Below are 20,145 nucleotides of genomic sequence, written 5' to 3'. Positions count from 1 at the left end.
CCGCTGAGCAGGTCTTTGACTGTCGGAGCTTAGATTTCTGTCTGTTCACTTCTGTCCCACTGGTAAAGATAACATCCAAGTATTTCACATAAAACAGTCAAAGTGTTTTTACCATCACTGACACGATACCGTTTACTTATTAAAGCCAAAATAGTTCACTTGATACAGCTAGAAAAACAACACATCTGTTATTTCATTGGTTGATTCAGTTCAATGTAACCATAGACTGTATATAAGAAATGGACATAACCTCTCTTCTTTTCAATGGCCAGCAGGGGGCGACTCTACAAGTTGCATAAAGAAAACTAATTATATGATGGCAGATGAGAGAATGATCCTACTCGTCACTTTTTATTACATTAGTAAACATTTTCCTAATGAGTGTTTGGTTTCAGTCGCTAGTTTCGAGTCTGCATGGCGATTATATTGTACAACCCAGTTTAAAAAAAAGTTGGGACATTTTGTAAAGTGTAAAATAAAAAGATAAAATGTAATTATATTCAACACGTTAAAATCCCATGTTTGATTGAAAATGGCAAACCTGCCTGTATTCCCAACTAGTCACCCAATGAAAATATTTATCTTAAAATAAATAATAATAATATGCCTAAGGAAACCCCTGAACTGTTCATATCCATACTGAGCAAGAAAAGTCAATTATCCCACTTTCAAAATGACAGAAATTGGTCTCCTCGGTTCCCAAAACTCTTTTTAAAAAGATGACAGTACAGAGCGGTAAGCATGACCATGTCCCAACTTTTTGTGAAACATGCAAGTTTAAATTTGGGCATATTATTTTCCAAAAAAAACCAATGGCATTTCTCAGTTTCAACATCTGATATGTTGTCTTTGTGATCAATTATGGGGCTTCAGTGTTTAAAAAGGTGTTCTTTTTAAACACTGAACTAGCGTTTGTGCTGAACTAGCGTACAACCAAGCAATAACTTTTTGGTGAAGTGCAGAAAAATGTAGTTCCTAAAGTGTCCACTTGAGGCTGGCTGCAAACGCCAAGGAATCCCCATTAGGTTCCATGTTAAAATATTACATTTTAAAGAAGAAGAACATGTTTACAGACTGGTTCAAAAAAACAGTTTTGGTTTAAATAGCTCATTTTTTTGTTGATACAATCTGTATGGGGCGTGAATTTCTTTGTATAACTCATCCATTCTAACGACATTTATGCTACGAGTTATTAATGAATTTTCATAACCGGAGCCTGGTTTAGTTGACTGACAGGTGGAGGTATGCTATCCGATTGCTAGGCGGATAAAGGACTTCCTCAGCTTTACCTGTTTGCATCGAAAGTTAGGTGGAGATAACATTTCCAGTATGTTGACTGCCGTCGCTCGGCATCAAGACCCCTCTTCAGAAACCAGTTGGTGACATCACTGCGGCTACATCTATGTTGTGTACAGTCTATGTGGATAACTTAGCCTTTAACTCCACTTAAGATCCACCCTCCGGTTCGAATAAGGTCACTTCTGGCTCTAAGAACGAAGGTGGGGAGAGCCTAAATGGCAAACTAAAAGCATTTTTCTGGTGGCTTTATCCACCTCTTTACATACAGTCTATGGTTCAAGCTGCACGGACATGTGACAGCCTGCAGTTGTCTTTTCTATCAGATCCCATATGACTCATCCATCTTTCCATTTAGGGCTTAATTAGGCTTGGCAACACATCGTAGGATGGAGTTGGTGAGACAATGGAAGATTACAACCAAAATACACACCATTCAGTCCTGTTAGTTTACAATTGTTCTGTTTGGTTTCAAGTCCTCAGCTGAACGTCTTCCAGCACAGTCTCTGCATTTGCCTCAAATATGGGGCAACAATGAGCCGTAGGTTGGCCTGGTATCTTCAAAGTCGGTGTCTGGTGGTTGAATTTTCTTATATCCAAGCCCTGGGCTCTGAAGTTGTGATGAAAGACATGTCTTACTTATGTGGGGCGCTTTCTGCATGTCAGCTTGAACTGAAATAGGCCAGACTGAAGTTTGTCATGCAAACATTTGTCAGAGTCAGATCTGCTCCAGAGGCAGGAATAATCTCTTTAGTTTGGTCACATCAGAAGTCTGCAACTGTACACCATCCTCAACATGCTGAAGGACCCACAGAGCTGTTTGGGTGAAGCCGAAGTAAACAGCACCTTAAAGCTGTCAGATCAGGAATTTAAGCATTTTCCAACTGGCGGAGATTTCCAAATTCTGCATTGATGCCAACGATATATATGTGCACGTGGTTACACAATTGTAAAAGTTAATTTGATCTTGATACCACATGTGGTTACATGGTAATAAACTTTTTTTTTTATCTCTTTCTCCACAACAGATAATGAAGTTATTGGTCTGAAGCTGACCACATTTTCCCTGCAGGCTGAAGAATTTATTCAACTGAATCTATTAACAAGGCTACAGTAGCACGTATCAGACTGTAAAAGAAACTTGTGCAAAAAGTAGCATTTGTAGGATTGTGAATGAGCCCTTTGTGGTTCAGGATTTATGGCTCATTCACTCATTCACTATTTTATGCGTAACCTAAATACAACGAGGAGTAAATGTAAGAATCTTTGAGCGCTGCTGCTGACAGATCAAGTCTCTCAAATATCCAAATGTACATTTTCATTCCTTTGTGTGACTTGCAGAGGGTGGTCATATATTGCATTATTTTTTCATTTTCTCAATTGAATTCCTGCAATACATGTTCTCATTGATCAGCCAATCAAATCCAAAGGTAAATCCAGCCTCTCTTGAGCCTCTTAAGAAACAATTTTAAAGTCTGTCACTGTAAGTCAGTAATTCATGAGTATGAAGAAGAATGAGCTGAGCAGTCTTGAAGACTCTGACAGATTTTTGTTGGCCTTTTAGAAGTAATGCAACTTTAAGGCACTTGTGCACTAAAGCTTTAAGGAGGAGTCAACCCTCCCTGACTCCTCCCATGTTTTATACATTTTGATTTGTAAATGAGAAGAGGAATCAAACCATTTCAAATCTGCTCCAAATGATCACCTCACCCACACATCGCTGTAACGGCTGCAACATAATACATGTCAGAAAATGGAAATGGTCAAAGTATGTCCACCAAAACGGCAAAAGATACATTTTTTAAACCTGAAACAGCCAGTAGGTTGCCCTGTTTAAAGCTGCCAGACTCCATTTACAAAAACAGTCATTTTAGCGTGCAATCAACAGCTGCCACTGTCAAGTGTTGATTTATGTCAAACACATATGGTGTTGGCTAACCATTTAAAACACCAAAGTAAAAAAATAAAAAATAAGTGAACGAGGCTGCAGTAGTCAAGCAATATCTGTTTCCTTCAAAGTAAGAGTATGTTTTTTGTCAGTGGAGTTTTGTGGCTTTTAAGAGGGCAGCGAAATAAGATAATTTTTTGTAACTAGTAACTGCCAATATGTGTTCAAAGCTGCCAGACTCCATTGACAAAAACAGTAATTTAACCGTACAAATCACGGTTGTTGCCAATCTACAGCTGCCACAGTCAGTTGATTCATGTCAAACACGTATTGCGGTGGCTTCCAACTAACCATTTAAAACACAGTAGTAAATAAAATTAACTAGAAATCTAACTGAATAAGGTAGCAGTGGTATAAAGACTTCTTTGTTCTACAATGTAAAATTACTCTTTTTGTTAATGGAGTCTGGTGGCTTTGAAGAGAGCAATAAAAAGTTGTTTCTGGTTCTAAACCTTAGACAAAGAGGCCTGTTTTTACAAAAGTCTTTTTTATGTTGTCAGTCACCTAAAATAATCGTTTAAGTCCGTCAGTGACAAAAACAAGCGACTCAAGTGGTTGGACTTTGATTGGGTGATATGAGGCAATCTGCCAGACTATTTCAAATTTATCTGACCTCTGCACAACAGAAAACATGTGAAATTAGCATCCAGGTTTTCCTTTAAGCATCTGGCTATGTGCAGAATTTTGCAGGCTTGATCACTTAAATGAATCTTCTGTTGTGAACGCCTATCAGGATTGTAAATGAGTCATCACCATCAGCTCTTTGCTCCATCTTTGCAAAGTAGGTCCTCGGTTTGCAGGTTCAACTCAGTCAGTTTTACAATATCTCCTCAGAGAGCAGCTCTGCTTCGTAAAATGTTTGCATTACTAAAATTTCAATCTTTTGTCGGGAAAGTGAAACACAATGCTCCATAGTGGCAGGAGTCAAATGTCCAGAGAGAGCCAGAGGAGGTGCTGGACAGGTGTCCCCCTCTCAGACCTCCAGGAGACTCTGTGGCCGCTCAGGTGCTTGTGGGGGGTCGGGCTGGAGGCGACATATGGGCTTGTTGCACATGGGACACACACTGCGGATCTCTAACCACTTTAGCAGACACCTGAGAAAAGCAGAGACAAATGAATGTGTTTTATTTTTTAAAGGAAGAGAAAAAACACTGACGTATGCAGGGTGGTCTGTGGAGAAACCATACAGAAGTTAGAGAAAGTGAGAAAGTCAAACCGGTCCTAAAGCATGGTCTTCTATGTCACACCTTCGCTGCAGGGCAAAACAAGGTCTCAGTTGCAGAAAGCATTCTCATGTTCACACACGCAGGGACACATGTTGAGAGGAATTTGCTCTACATTTTCTGCACAGCTCTCTGAAAAGGTTGCTCAATCTCTCTCTGAAATTCACTTTTTCTCTGTCTGCTCGAGCTGTGCACTCGAAGGCAGGAGTCAATCATGCAGAGGAATTTATGAGTCATTCCTCTGGGCTGGTTAGTCGACATTTTGGCCCTTGGAGAAGTCAAAATATGAAGTCATCAAAACCAGAACGATGTTCTTTTGCAGTTTTAAAAAGTGAGATATTTGAAACCTCTGACCACAGATTATCAGACACAACGGCTGTGCTCGAATGTAATGAATCCATCTAGTGTGATCACCAGTTTGTGTAAACAACTTAACAAATCCTGTTTTTTATTTGACTGTTACACTGAGAAACAGTTTAGCGTGTTCTTAAATATGGAATCAATGTCCAATCTCATTAAATGTGGTGTCAATTGCATTGTTGCAGTTTGTAAACAACATTCAAACTGGGCCCCTCCTCCTGGGCTCATCGCCCCCAGAAGTGCACACTCACTGCAGGACTGTTTGAGTGTACTGCTTGTGTAGCTACACTGCAAGCTACTGCACGCTTGCACAAGCTAACAACCGGTGTTTGCTGCCTGTCCAACAGAAAGCAGGCCAACTCCACGTCCACGGGTAAATGCCAACTGAAGTTTCACCCTCGTTTTGGAAAGAGCTTAATCTGCTTGACATTTTGTCTCACTACGTTTACTCTTTTTTTCTCCGCTACGTCCACATCCATTATATTGGCCGGTCTGAATGGCGTCCATTCGCTGAATTGTACCCACTCCTAAACTCCACCTGCGTTCTGTAATTGGCTGGGCTAAACACCCAGGCTCTCCGACAAGAAACGTCCTGAGTCAACTAAAACGAAACTGAACATCCAGAGGACAGGGTTTCTGCAGACATGGAGGCCCAGGGACAGAGTGTTAGAAAGGCTTCCTAAAATACATTAAAAGGATGATGACAATGTTTAAAGACAAAACAAGCAGAAGAAGAATATAAAATAGAGCCAACTTTGACATCTGGATAGTCACAGACTGATGAATAAGAACAGAAACCACTTACTTCTTGTGGAAGGCGTGAGAACACGGACACACGCCGAGCTCGTCCCTGCTGCGAAACTCTTCTAAACACACCGCACACATTTGCTGAAAAGAACCAAACACACGCCTGTCACCTTCACTGTTTCCAGTTGAACCCGATACGCGTACATCATTACTCCTCGGTGTGCAATATTTAAAGCCAGAACAGTAGTTCAGCCATTCAGCCTTTTTCATCCTTTCGTCTTTAATCCATATTTATAATGTTTTTAAATTCGGAGTATTTCTCGGAATTCTGGGTATTTTCATAAAAGCATCATTTCTTTTTTTCTGCATTTGCAACCACTCCCTGCAGTCCGTTTTGCAATGATTCTATCTATCACCCAGTTAGCAGTAGCTAGTGCTTTTAGCATCTACACTGTGTTCAACTTACCCCCAGCAGACTGAGCTTCTTCCCCGCTCCTTTTAAAACGACCTGTCGACAAGGAAAGATTCATCTCAATATGCATATCAGATCAAAACAGCAAACGAGTACAGTCTGAATAAAGTAAACACCTGCATATCGTTTGAACGTATTACCTCGTTGTATCCGTACTGTTCTCTTGAACCTTGTCGCCTGAGTCTGTGAAGCACACACAAACAAACACAAAAATGAATCAAGCTGTAATTGAAGTCATAAAAATGGTAGTGTCTGCCTGCTGGCTACAGATCTGTCTTCTTTAGGACAGGTCCTGTCACGCTGCGTGAATCAGCTGAGATTAAAACAGCTCAGGAATTCACACAATGTCAGAGTCAAGTAAGAGCCTGTGAAAGTACGCACAGCAGGAGCAGATATACGTCCAACCTTTTCAGAACGTGCCGTTGTGTAAGATCTTCTGATTAGCAGAACTCTCCTGCTCTGTTCATGGGGATGGAGTTTGTAAAGGATTCAGGATTTATACGTTCATGTTGTTTGTTGGGGTCAGAAACTGCCATGGGTCATAAGGAGTGTCCATATCTGTGTTGTTTGGTTAATCTAATTATATGTGCCATGCTATGAACTAGTGTTACCCGAGACCAGCCTAGTGCTCCGAGACCGAGACAAGACCAACAGTCCAAGACCATAAATATCAATATCATCTTTTTTACAGGGGGCGTGTCACTCACTTAGACTGTAACACCGGGAAGGTTGCGACTGTAACCGGGGAATAAAAAATGAAATTATGAATGATTTGAAGTTATTACTTCTTCTATAAAGGCCTTCTAATTACAGTAATTGCGTGGACCAATAGTCTGTCAGTGGTGGTCTTGACCAGTCTTGATTTAAATCTGGAGTCCGCCAAGTCTGAGACTGAGACAAGACTGAGTAAAAATGATTTTGATTCCGAGAAGAGACAGAGAAATGGTCCTGAGAATGGTCTTGAGAGTAAGACCGATTTCAAGTACTACAATAAATACAATTTAACAAAAATGAAAACGATGAGAATGAAACATGAAAAATGAAAACGATGACTGCAGTGTCATGTATTTGGGTTGTTTGGATGGATAATCGTTGCTAAAGAGTCGGTCAGAAAACGCCTACAAACCTTCCTGACTTTCCAGATGAAATAAATCTACAAACAGGACATAGCCCACTGTCCTTTGTTATATTCTAAGCTATAAGGTAAACATTTAAACAGGTTTTTCCAGAACCTCTGGAGCCGAACGCTGACATAACTGCGACCTGTCTGCATGAGCCTGAAGCAGCGTTCACTTCAACATTTGACATTTGTCAACACGGGAGATCCAATGTAATACAAATGCAGATACACCAACCCACAAGTATATAAAGGACACAGCGGGGTAGAACACCTGCTATAGCTGTGGCATAGATGTTTTTTTGTTTTTTTTTGGAGAGATGGGCTTGGAAGACTACAGCCTTCGTACATGGGGCGTGCGCACTAATCACTGCCCCACCAGTACACCAGCTGTGGCATAGATTTGACACGGAAGTATAAACCAGGCTTTCGTCATTTAGATCCAACAGTTAGAAAGTTTGGGTCCAGGTTTAATAAAAACTTTGTAAAAAACTTGAATTTTTAAATATATTCCACCAATAATGATGTAAAATTGTCTTTTTACTCTGTTGTCAAAAATGTTAATCAATAAGTTGATTCTCTTGATTTACGTGCAGTTAAAGTGAACTCCAAGGTCACACAGCCTTTTGACTTTTGATTTAGTTATGAATATTATTTAATTGATTGATATAGTAGAAAAGTAAAGTAGATATTCTAGTTGAGTTGGATGAGAGTGAGAGAAAGTGATGACCAGGAAAGAAGAAAAGCCCTTGTGGTATGCGCTGCAGGTTACAGGCTAATGATCTGTGACACTTAAAGAAACTTAAAAGATGAATGTTACTCTGAGGGAGCGCGAGGCTGCACGTAGAGAGACTCAGGAGTCCCGAGGCAGAAGTGACTACACATAACTGGGTGATCATTTAAGAGTAGCTCCAGCTCAGGCTCGTCTTTGTACCTGAACAGGTAGCAGCAGAAGATGAGGCTGAGCATGAGGATGAAGAGTCCGATGCCCAGGACGATGATGTAGACGTTGAGCGGGAGGTGGAAGAGTTCTTCAGACGACATTTTGCAGTATGGGCCGACTTTCTGCAATCCAAGGTTACACAGACACCCTGACAGGACGAGACACATGAACAAAGATCACACAGGAGCAAAAATAACTCAAATTTAATCAGCTAGAGCATCATGATTTCGCCCCCAGGATGAAAACATACATATATAGTTATATATTAAGGTTGCACCAGATGCAAAAAAAGACGTATTCTTGGACGGTGAAACTCCTCTTGGGTAGTATTTGGTATTTTGTGCAATCTGTTATATTTTCAAATATGAGTGCATACTTGTGTTGGAGTGGATCATAATGCAATACTTACTTCCCACAGACTATGAAGTATTAACAACTAGGACATTACAGACAACAAACTGCATCATGTTAGCGTACAATAATTCAAGAAACTGAATCGTGATCTGACTCAGTTTTATCTTTCAACAAAGAACAAGGCACTCATGAACACAACTAACTGTTGATATAATGCAAACACAAACATGATGTCAAATGTCTGAGCAAATATATTAACATTTCCTTTTCTTTTTTTAATATGCATGATTTCAGAAAACAAAGCCACAGTCAGTTAACTGTATCGTTAGGAATGCAGCTTACATCATGAGTGGCATTTAGAAACTCAAAGAATAAATCAACCACCCTCCGTTTAAAGTGAAGGAAGTTTGGTTTTACATGTGGCATTTCAAGAATTTGAATCCATTCAAAAGCATTCAAAGATGTAATTAATGTAATAATTCTTTCTGTCTTTGGGTCCTGAAGCATCTAAACCAGATGGCCCACACTTGTTGTGGGGAGCGATTCTTCCATACCAAGAAGCTGGTTTGACAGTAAATCAAAAGCCTGTTTTACATGTGCACAAAACTTCTGCATGTGTGACGACAGCAGAGTTTTTCACCCTGACTTCACAGGGACTTTTTCCTGCCAGCACCCTAAGATTTCCATTTGAAGTCGTGGTACAGTAAGCTGATGTGTGAATGCAACAGGAAATCAAGAAAACTCAACGGAAGTGAACTGGCAGGGGTGATGATATCATGACACCAGGTGGAAGCAGGTTGGTTTTGTAATTGTTGCAAATGTAATGAAGCTGAATGAACCTCCAAACAACTAATCAGAGAGATTCCTCTTACCAACCGCCGATGCCGATTCAACATGTCAAATGCCAACGGGGGCCGACGAGGGCCGACGAGGGCCGATGGGTAGCGACGGAGCCTAACACACTGCAAAAACTACGGCGACGACCGTTCACACCCTTGGTGTGTCAGGGCCATTAGACCCCCCACCCAGTCTGACAGGGAAACCTTCACGCTGTGAGCCACATGTTTAAAAGGGGCAGGCTTTCTGATTATTTTTTTAGGAGTGAATGTGCGAAAGTCTTTCAATTTATAACTAAAATATTGAATTAGATTTAAGTGCAGGGATTTGAAATGTGGCAATAATGAGGCAGGTGTCATGATGAGTCTGCCACAATGTGTACAGTGATAATCTGAACAAGTTCTCAACCAGTAAAGACTGACGTCCTCTCACTCTAAATTTACAATACATTTTCTAAAACTGTGTCTCTTGCAGGTGCATTATGTCAAAGACTATACCTTGATTAATTTTTATGAAATTATTTCCCATCATGTTCCTGTTGAAAATTTGCAAAAAGAAAACAAATAACTGAGCTGAAACACATGCAGGCCATTTTAGCCTCTTTTAGAGCATTATTTTGGTTTTTAAAATCACAACTCAAGTCTAGCAGCAGCTCTCCTCCTCTACAGTTTCCAGCCACAGAAATATTTAATAATCTTTATATCTAAATCTTTATATAATTTTTTTTCAAATACTTCTTTAATCCCAGAGGAGAATTTCTGGTTTTACAATCTGTTATTGAGAGACATGCTTTTCACACACATAGGCCCGAATTACACACATGCACAAACAAGAGCTGTGGACATGACTAATGGAGAGATATCAGAGCGGTTGGGGGTTCAGTGCCTTGCTCAAGGGCACCCCAGCAGTACTCAGGACGTGACCATGGCACCTCTCTAGCGACCAGACAAACTTCCATACTTTGGTGCGCACAGGGACTTGAACTACTGCAGCCCCAAATCTAAATTTTGAAAACCAAACTGCAGTCTGCCAGATATTTTTCTCAGTAGTTGATGGAAAACAAACATTTAGCATAATTTGAGTGCTGATGCTAATGTCGCTATCTATCGTAGCTCAGGGTCTGCAGGATGTGTTTGCCAAAAAATCTCCTTTGACAACTTTACAAGTGACAATATGCAAATAATTTCTTTAATCGATTAATTTAGATTTATAATTTGAGCACTGCAGTTTCATAAACAAAGCAGCTCTGTTGGTTTTTATGTAAGCACAATTGAATGACATAATGAGTTGTCTCAAGAGAGGTTGTGGAGCGTGTTTGAATGTGAGCATTGTCGTCTCACAGGAAACCCTTTCACTGTCAGTGGAGCATCTGGTAATATACATAATGGCCTTTCACTGGAAGCTCTTACTGGATATTTTATGTAAGCGGAGAGAAACATATGCCATCATATATGACAGGCGATCCTGTGCTTTTCTTTGTACACCTCCTGTGGTGTGTCTCTGGGTGTGTGTGTCTGTGTAACCTGTAGGGCCTTGAACGTGCCTCTGCTCCACGCTGCATCTGTGATCCTCATGTTTCAGATTTGGATGTAATACTGCTTTCACTGTGGGGAGTCTTGAGCTGCAGAAAGGGTCTGAACTTGTAAACTCAAGACAAACAAAGGGAGTTCTGCAGAACTTTGTGTAAAAAAAACACTTTTGTCTTCTTTATCAATGGAATATTTAAACTGCGATCATCATCTCGTTTGTACTTGTACTAATTTATCTGGGCTTATAAAAAACTCTAAGCAGGCATGCAGTGGTGCATAACATGCTTTAGTTATTTATGTAAAAGGGAAACTCTTCTTATTTGAATCACATCCAGCTCTTGGTCCTACATGGTTTGAAGGCACTTATTGTAAGTAGCTTTGGACAAAAGCTCTTTAGCCAGTTTGATGCATTGTAAGGTAAAAAATCTTTACAGAATTAATCCAAAGCAACCAGGAAGAAACTCAGATAAGAAAAAAGTTTTTTAAAGATTAATTCAGGTTTTTGTTTCTGCCACAGTGCTCAAATCTGCAGAGCGCTTTCATGTGAACTTTTACAACCAATGGTGCGTCACACAGGAATTTGTTCCACTTGCTTCTTGGCCAACGTTACCTAGTTTCTTGCTGGAGTGTGTGCTTGAGTAGACGGACATGTTTATGCCTGAAAATGAAATGAAAGCCTTAAAATGCACAACTGACTTATTGTTTATGGTCTAGTGGGTCAAATGATTCTTTTGACTTGACTTCCTGGTTCCAAAGTCATTGTTTAATGGGGTTTAGAGGACTGCAGACTAAAGTTTAACAGTGAAGGTGGAGTGGTGGTTAGCTACTGTAGGGTTTGGGTGAAGGAGGAGGCAACATGTAATCTTAGCACAACGTTAGTGAATCATTGATAGTGGAGCGCTTAAAGGTAAGCCAGTGGGCAAATGCATGCAGTCTGTACAAGACTGTACCTGAAGGCTGTTAGAGAGAACAGCTTCTGGTTTGACATGTTTTTGTTGTTTGTTGTAAAATTATCAAAACTGGTCAATCTTAAAATGTGTTGATCAGTTTTTTGGAATATATTTAAGTTAGGGTCTGTCATAAAACATATAATTAGTGCATTGTGATTATAATTCTTAAAGATCCTTCTTAAAGTTTGTGAATAATACATTGCTAAGGTTGTTCCCTGTATTCATTCCAGCTACTGTAACACACAGCTGCTGGTACAGAGACTTCAGCTACATGTACAGATGTTGCTGTTGGAGTTTTTACACATGCACACAAACCTCCTGAAAACTTCATGACATTTTCAGGGTGAGCTGCATGTGTGAATGCTAATGGTCTCATTTTTTCAACCTGACTTTATCCAGACTTTTTCCAGTTGTAGTGAGATTCTTATATCACACAGACGCTGAAGAACCACTGCAATCTTCATTCACATAATGAAACTACGACATTATGTTTTTTTGTTTTGCCATTAATGTTCTTCTCCGCTCTGTCGTTGATACTGGGAATTCGACCAATCACACATAGCATTGACATGAAGGCAAAAACTGTCATGAAAGCATCGGGATCAGAGACATACATGAGCGATGTCACCCGTTGGTTTCTGAAGGGCTGTTTGTGGAAGCCCATCCACGGCGGTTGCCATATTGAAAATTCTGACTCTATCAAAATCAATCTCTATCTTTCGGCAAAATTAAGAGCTGGAGCTGAGACGGGGCCTTCAGCCTCCTGACAAACAGTTAGAACTCAGTAGCTTGCTGTCTGATTGGTCAAGCCCCTAATTATTCAAAACTCATATCCTTCATTAAATCTAAAATCGGCGAGTTATAAAAAAAAACAATTTACAGTGTGTGCCAATTAAGAAATTAACTAATAACACCAGGGTGTCAAAATGGGCATTTTAATACAGAGTGTGTGTGGGACTTCTGGGTCTTTTGGAGCCAGCCCCAAGTGGACACTCATGAACTGCAATTACTTGAATGAATGAATTAACATGTTTGCAGCCTGGTTAAAAAAAACTAATTGTTCTGTTTAGCTCATGTCTTTATCGGAACACATTGTATGCGGGGGGAGGATAATAATTGTTCATAATAATGCGGGTGGCTGACTTGACTGGTGGGTGGGCGTGGTGTAGCTGTTTGTCAGGAGTCCTAGAAGACCCTCCTCAGCTCCAGCTCTTTACCCGTCGTTAGATTGACTGAAGATTATGTTGAGACAACGTTTCCAGCATGGCGACCGCCATCAACAGGCATCGAAAGCCGCCATCAGTAACCAATGCGGGATGTCACTCAGGTTTGTCCCTGTTTAATTACAGTCTATGTGTTAAACCTGCATTCTCTCTTGTGGCCTGCAGGAGGCGACAAAGTGGTTGCAAAGAGGTTCTACTTATAACTTGATTTAATCCCTCAGTAAACATTTTCTTAATGAGTTTGGGTTTTAAATCAGTATATTAAGTCTTCTTCAAAACAACACTGGCCATTTTATTAATGTTGGACCAATTTGGACAAAAGTAAACGATATTCTTTAGGTGGTCACTCCTTGTAATCAAAGACAAGACGTTACCATTGCAGCCATCAATAAGGATAGAGGAAAATGTGTATACACTGGCTCCAAATCATAGAATTTTTATTAATATGGATGGACTAATGGTAACTAGGAGACAAGCCAAAAGAAAAGAAGAGCTCCCCCTGCTGACAGGCTGCAGTACAGCGCTTTAACCCAGCCTCCTCCATTTTAACAGAAGAGCTATGGGTCCAACTGTAAAGTTAAATTACACGTCCAATAAATATTTGTCAACCCCAGGTTCTGTTGCGATAGTCATTATCATGCTGATTGATGTCTTTCTGAGTAGTTTTGCTTTAATGAGCTTTTTAGAGAGAAAGAAGCATCATGACTGACAGCTCTGTTGACAAATGAGGCTTCTTGCAGTGTTATTATATGGATTATTGATGTAGAGGAGGAAAGGTGAGAGAAAATGAACTCATATTAAACAATACAGTCATTGAACTTTCCATAACTGGGAGTGTCTGCTTCAAACTGACACAAGAATCCATTCTGCTTATTGGTAGGTTAATGTGTGTTTCGGTAAGCAGAAGGGATGAACTCTGCGGTACCACAAGCCAGCTGCAAGTCTTTGCTCCGTATTATATCACCAGTGCAATATGTCAGCGGCCATTGCAAGGCTTCACTCTTGTACGATGAAAGGAGACAGAGATGTGCTGTCCATATTTATATGTAGTCAGTGAAATCCAAATGATCAAATTATCCAAATTAACAAAAGAAAGCAGGCAAAATGTTAATATTAAGGCTTCCAAATCCAGTTGTTGACATAAACAAGGCCTCAGTCAGTCTATGATCCTAAAGAACAAACAAAAACATGCAACAAACTTCCAGACACTTACCGTTACACCATTGGACCGGATGCATCAAATGTACAGATGTTTGGTCAGCAAAAGAAATCCACAAAATCTTTGGGGGTTGTGACCTCTCTTGATATCACAAAGTCTCGTTTCCTCAAAAGAACAACTTTGACCAATCCGTCATAACTTTCAGGGTTCAGAAAGTTGGCAGAGTTGATGTGCAGTCAGTTACATCCACATGGTCTGAAGTGAGCAGTCCTGGTTGGAGACTCTTTAGGAAGACGTCACCCACATACCCAGATTCTTATTTGAACAGTGACACCTCAGTTTGCAGGGATGATTTAGCACCAAACCATGTCAACAACAACATCCCTATGGATTGATTTCTAAACTCCCAAATGTGTCAGAGAAAGGATTGTTCTTTTGTTATCTCCACTGACAGACAAAGAAAACAGTCTTGGAGATGAACCTGTGAGCCTTTAAAGGATAAAAAGACAACAATGTCACTGACAGTTTGAGGTTATATACTCCTATTTCCATCCAGTTCTCTCTACGTACCTCTGGATGAGCACAGTCTCTGTTTTTATGTTTTGTCTACGTTTCAAAACATTGTCTCTTTGTTCTCTCGTCCTCTCTTCTCCTTCCTCTGTCCTCTTCTGTTAGGTCTCCACGTTGCTGTCCTCCTCTCTGGCTGTGAAAATCTTGCCGTAGCTAATTAAGAGGAGACAAAGGGAATAACATGGATGGGTTTCCCGGCAGCACAAGAGCCAAACAAGGCAGCCAAGGCAGTCAGTGAAGCAGCCTCAGTGTTCCTGTGTGAAGCAGCGTCTCATGTATCCCTGTGCCTTCCTGGTCTGAACAAAGAACACAGGGAGGAACATAACACACTAACACACAATGTGTCACCTCTTCTCCTGGGTTTTCTGTCTGTTTTCTCTTTCTCACACTCACACTCTCTCTCTTCCTCTCTCTCCCTCCCAGTCTCCACTTCTCGTCTGTGGCTCAGTTTGTAAACAGATCCCTGCTCATGTGATTCAACGTCTGCATCACAGCTCTGCTTTCACCGCCCCCTCCTTCCTCCTCCTCCTCCTCCTCCTCCTCTTCCTCCCTCCCTCCCTCCCTCCCTTTCTCTCCCCAGCTTGTCCTCCCTTTACCTCTCGCCCCCTCTGGATTTCACACACACACACACACACACACACACACACACACACACACACACACACACACACACACACACACACACACACACACCTCCTTCCTTTGCAGCTGCAAGCTATTATTGAAGTGGCAGAGAACAGAGAGGCAGATGTGGAAACAGGCTATGATATGACAGTTATGACAGTTACGAGGAAGTTTTTATGTTCTTATGATATTTAGAGAATAAATCAATAAAAACTCAAAAACTGAACTGATTCAAAAAAAGGAATTTTAATCAATTTTCACCCAAATTTAACCGTAAACTTGCCCAAATCCACAGGCCCTCAGGGGATCCAAAAAAATGTAAGTTCACCCTGTTGAAAATGTGTTTGTGGTGATGTAATCATTTTGTATATGTTTGTTTTAGGGCTAATAATGATGACAAATTGTAATGGTAACTAATCCTTCAATTCCAATAGTTAATCGCGATTAATCACATTTAAAATGCATGTTTAAAATTCCATTATTCATGTTCAAAACTAAAAATTGTTAGGCTTTTTTGAGTTTTGTTCTGTCTTATAGGCAGGGTAGGTAATTTTCTCCAGATACACTTTTTCAGATTTTTGAAATTTCAAAATTTTCAAAAATGACCAACCCTGCCTTTAAGCTGAGAGTACGTTAGTGGCTGTTTGAATGTGACCCAGCTTTTATTTTGAAATACAGTAAGGACCTTCTGTTAGATCAAAGGATTAGCAAAACTAAAGCCAAACAGCTCAAATGAACGATAGAAAAAGTGAAATGTGTGATGTCATAAGGTGGATATTACTGTAGACTCGTCAGCTGAGCTGTCTGAGAGTTTGTAAAGACGGTCAAAGATGCAGCAGTGTCCTTCTCTTACATCACTTACAGGGAGACACTGAGGACGACTATCTATGGTGCACCTAAAGGGACAAAATAGTCTGAGATTAATCACGATTTAAAAACAGGAATGTATTCATTTCAGACCTTAATTAATGGTGATTTAGTAGTTATTGCTGTCAGCCCTATAGTTTGTTTATACTGTGATTAAATCTGCAGGAAATGATTAACTGGAACTTAATGGGTTTAAAGGGCAGACCTCTTCTACAGGGATCCTGAATTAAAGGAAAGGCCTAAGGCAGAATAAAACACATTCATGACTCATTTTGTGTACAGATCAATATTGATGTTGCTGTAATGAAAAAATAAACTCTGTTAAAGTCAATTTGAAGAGTGTCTTGAAAATGGTGGGATGCCTCAGAGAAGAGAGAATTTATTAGTTTAGGATTATAATAAAGATTTTTAACAAGCACTTTGAGATGTCTCGAAAACATTTTCTCAAAGTAAGGATCATAAAGCAACAACAAAAAAATCCTTTTAAAGATAATGTGACAAACTTTCAGTTAGTGTCTTATCTTCTGATCTTGTCCTGTACATTTGTTAGTAATGCTTTCCCAGAAAAAAAGGTTCCTCCTTTCATTTAACAGTCAAATGATTCATTCATTGAGAATCTTTCCAAAATGCAACTTTCCTGGCAGTGTGCAGTTACACATTTTGTGTGACACCTCCCCTGCAGCTACAGTGTCAGACATGTCAATAATTACAAGATCAAATATGCAATCATGTCCCTTATGGTCTTATTTTGCTTTTGCGGGTCATAAAAACACATCAGTTGGGGCGCTGGTGACGCAGTGGGTAGTGCGCACGTCCCATGTATGGAGGCTGTAGTCCTCCAAGCGGGCGGCCCAGGTTCGAATCCCACCTGTGGCTCCTTTCCTGCATGTCATTCCCCTCTCTCTCTCTCTCCCTGATTTCCATCTCTATCCACTGTCCTATCTCTCCAATAAAGGCACAAAAAGCCCAAAAATAAATCTTTAAAAACACATCTGTATTAATTTCACTGTGTTTCATAACCATTTAAATCTCCTCACAGGAGCTTTAATTCAAAAAAGATCTGTGTCTGTTGAGCGTGCATGGCAGAAAGGACATCACGAGGAGTGACCAGAGTAAGGCTAACTCATTTCTTTCAATAGTGTCCAGCTCTTCTTAAAGCTTCATGGTGATTGTTGTTTTCTCTTCTCTAAGACAAACAGGCCCCTCGATACATACCTGTAAACTTAACGAACAAATCTGTTGTACATTGCACTTTAGTGTCTCTCTCTCTCTCTTCATCTGGGCGTGTGTTTCACAGGACTTCCAGACATCTGATGACTAAATCTTCCAGTTAAAAGATAAAGTTAAAGATGAATGGACTTTAAAAAGCGACAGTGACGTAAGATGAACAGTGAGAAACACACACTGTCTATCAGACGTCCTGCAGGTCACAGTACATTTAAAGCTTGATCCAAAGGCATCTGGACTGGTTGAACATCTTGAAGACGTATCACCTCTCCTCTGAAAGGCTTCTTCAAGATCTTCAACCAGTTGCCCTTCTATCAAATTCTGATTTACGTTTGCAAGAAATTTGCTAATATGCAGTATTTTTTTTTAAGTTCTGAGGACTATCAACCACTTTTATATCAAGGATATTGTCTTCTCTTCTGGCATACATTTCTTCAGCCTTGAGGAATAAAATCCCCGCTCATTTTGTTTGTTCATCTTAGAGCACACCACATTTCTTTACCTGAAAAGCAAATACGTCAATGCCCAAGTTCCAATCTGCAGACAGACTGCCTCTGTTATCGCATCAAGTTCTGCTGCTATAAATCAAGCTGTGCTATAATCATACTCATAAGAGCGGGACACGAGGTTTCTATAGTGGCCAAGAAGAAAAGAAGTTGACCTGAGAAGTCTACAGTATATAGAGGGTTTATTTGTACAGTTTATGCAGAAAAGTTTACAACCATAAAATCTGGTCTTGACCAGATACATGGATTTTCTTTTATTCCATCTCTCACAAGTCCCCCAAAATCAACAGTTCAATAGACTGATTAATTAATTAGTTAACCTTTAATGAGGTAAATAATAATATTTCAAAGTAGAAGGAAACTCTTGTGCTTCAGCCACTTTTCAAATGGAGGTCGGTGCTCTGAGAGAAGGATCTTAGACGTACAAAGAATAATTCAGTGGATACCTTCTTCAAGACAGGAAACAAAGAAAATACTGGAGCACACAAATCACTTAAGGCAAATTTAATAACGGTCAAAAAAGAGTCAATACATTGATATTTTACAACTGTATACATGTGGAAATAATCCTCAAGAAGCACCATCAGTTTATTGAGGATTGTAAGGCGGTCAGGTTACTTTTATGAACATATTTAGATGATCTTTTTAAACTGGCATATTCAGTCTGATCATTCTCCATCCGGTCTCATAACTCCTTTACATCCTGTACATTTGTGTTTTTAATGTTCATTTTATCGTTGTGTTGTTACTTTGTTGTTTTTATCTCTTCTTTGTAAGGTGACCTTGAGAGTTTTGAAAGGCGCCTTTAAATAAAATGTATTATTATTATGATGATGATGATAGGACGGATGAAAAGGGTGAAATGATGCTTTCACACTTGCACGAAACATCTTTACATCATCTAACGTCTTTACCCGAATGTTTCCTGCCAACCACCTTGTCAAATTGGGCAGATGTGTGAACGCAGCAGGTAGCAACAGGTGGGATTTTCCTGCCCAAAGAGAAGCTGCTTCATACTCATATTTGCTCGCAAGTATGTTATTTTTTACCACTCGTTTGTTGACTTCTGCTTTGTCTGCCATTTCCACATCATCCTTTTTAGGAACCTAAAACTAAAAGCTATACCGACTTCATCTCTAAGCCCATAAACACATCCAGTTAAAAGAACAAAACCAGACATTTCCTCCCAGGAAAAATGTTTCTGCCTAACAAAAGAAGTTCATTCTGTGAAGTAATTCAGGTCAAAAGCTTTGGAAGCTGACAAACAAAACCGCAAAACTGATTTCCTGCTCTGGTTTGATGTAACTACATCATGTGAAGTTAAATTTGGACTAAAATGGAAAAATAGGTCACTGCCTGAAAGTTACATCAGGGAATGCTTAAAATAAACAGAAACGTAATGTCAGAATAAAATGCATTACAAAACACACGGTCAAATGAACTTTACTTTGTGTTTTATTTTAAATGTTTTTCAGTTGTACATAAATGTTTTCAAGCAGGAAGAACCATTAATAATTCAGAATTAATAGAAGAGATAGTGAATATACGTCAATCAAAGTTAATTAAAGAAAAACTAAACTTGTGTGTCTGTCTGTGGGTTGAAGTGTTTTAGCTGTAGCATCTGTATCTGTATCTGGCTTACTTCAGAGGGACCAGAGCGCCATCTTGTGGTGGATGTGCAGAATGTGCAGTGTTTTGCTTACAGCAGCAACAGGTGGCTGTAAAGCATTTGTTTAAGATCGCACAAATTTGATTGTGGTTGGATGAGAAGTATAAACATATACCATTCCGACACCCTATTGGTTTGTACGTGATCCATCGCACCTGCACATGACACAAATCACATCACACTCCAGCAAGGAAATAGCAGACGTATGTAGCCTAGTACGAAGATGTCCGTACAAAGACAACCATACAAGGGTAACTGTTACTAAGCCTGCCCTGGGGTACACCAATTTTCTTGTCCAGTTTTGTTATCTTACATCCGTTGCCCTCACAGATTCCTGCAGCTAAGCTTGGATATACATTTACATTCCAATAAAGGTTATTGATAACATGCCTCTGAAGTTTGACTTTTTGCACCATTACAATACTACTGCAACTAATCATCATATCTTCCTCTCCATGAAACACATGTTAATGCTCAGTATACACATATCTGGTTCTTTAATGTATTTGCATTGTACTAAAATG

General features: G+C 39.8%; 1 protein-coding gene across 2 annotated transcripts; it reads right to left on the bottom strand.

The window, feature by feature from the left end:
• Nucleotides 1–3,741: 3,741 nt before the first annotated feature.
• Nucleotides 3,742–15,206, bottom strand: LOC132975894 (RING finger protein 122-like). Of its 2 annotated transcripts, XM_061040753.1 has the most exons (7): nucleotides 14,729–15,206; nucleotides 14,213–14,647; nucleotides 8,098–8,254; nucleotides 6,187–6,229; nucleotides 6,041–6,082; nucleotides 5,633–5,715; nucleotides 3,742–4,338 (listed from the first exon to the last, which is right to left on the bottom strand). In XM_061040753.1, the coding sequence occupies exons 2-7, from the start codon at nucleotides 14,235–14,237 to the stop codon at nucleotides 4,218–4,220; spliced, it is 471 nt and encodes a 156-aa protein (XP_060896736.1). In that variant the 5' UTR covers nucleotides 14,238–14,647; nucleotides 14,729–15,206; the 3' UTR covers nucleotides 3,742–4,217. The 2 variants fall into 2 exon arrangements, with proteins under 2 accessions (XP_060896736.1, XP_060896737.1); XM_061040754.1 differs by lacking the exon at nucleotides 14,213–14,647.
• Between the last annotated feature and the right edge of the window lie 4,939 nt (nucleotides 15,207–20,145).

Source organism: Labrus mixtus, chromosome 6 (assembly GCF_963584025.1).
Source record: "Labrus mixtus chromosome 6, fLabMix1.1, whole genome shotgun sequence".
Lineage (NCBI taxonomy): Eukaryota > Metazoa > Chordata > Actinopteri > Labriformes > Labridae > Labrus > Labrus mixtus.
The sequence above is the reverse complement of the archived record's forward strand: the minus strand, read 5'-3'. Positions and strand labels throughout refer to the sequence as shown.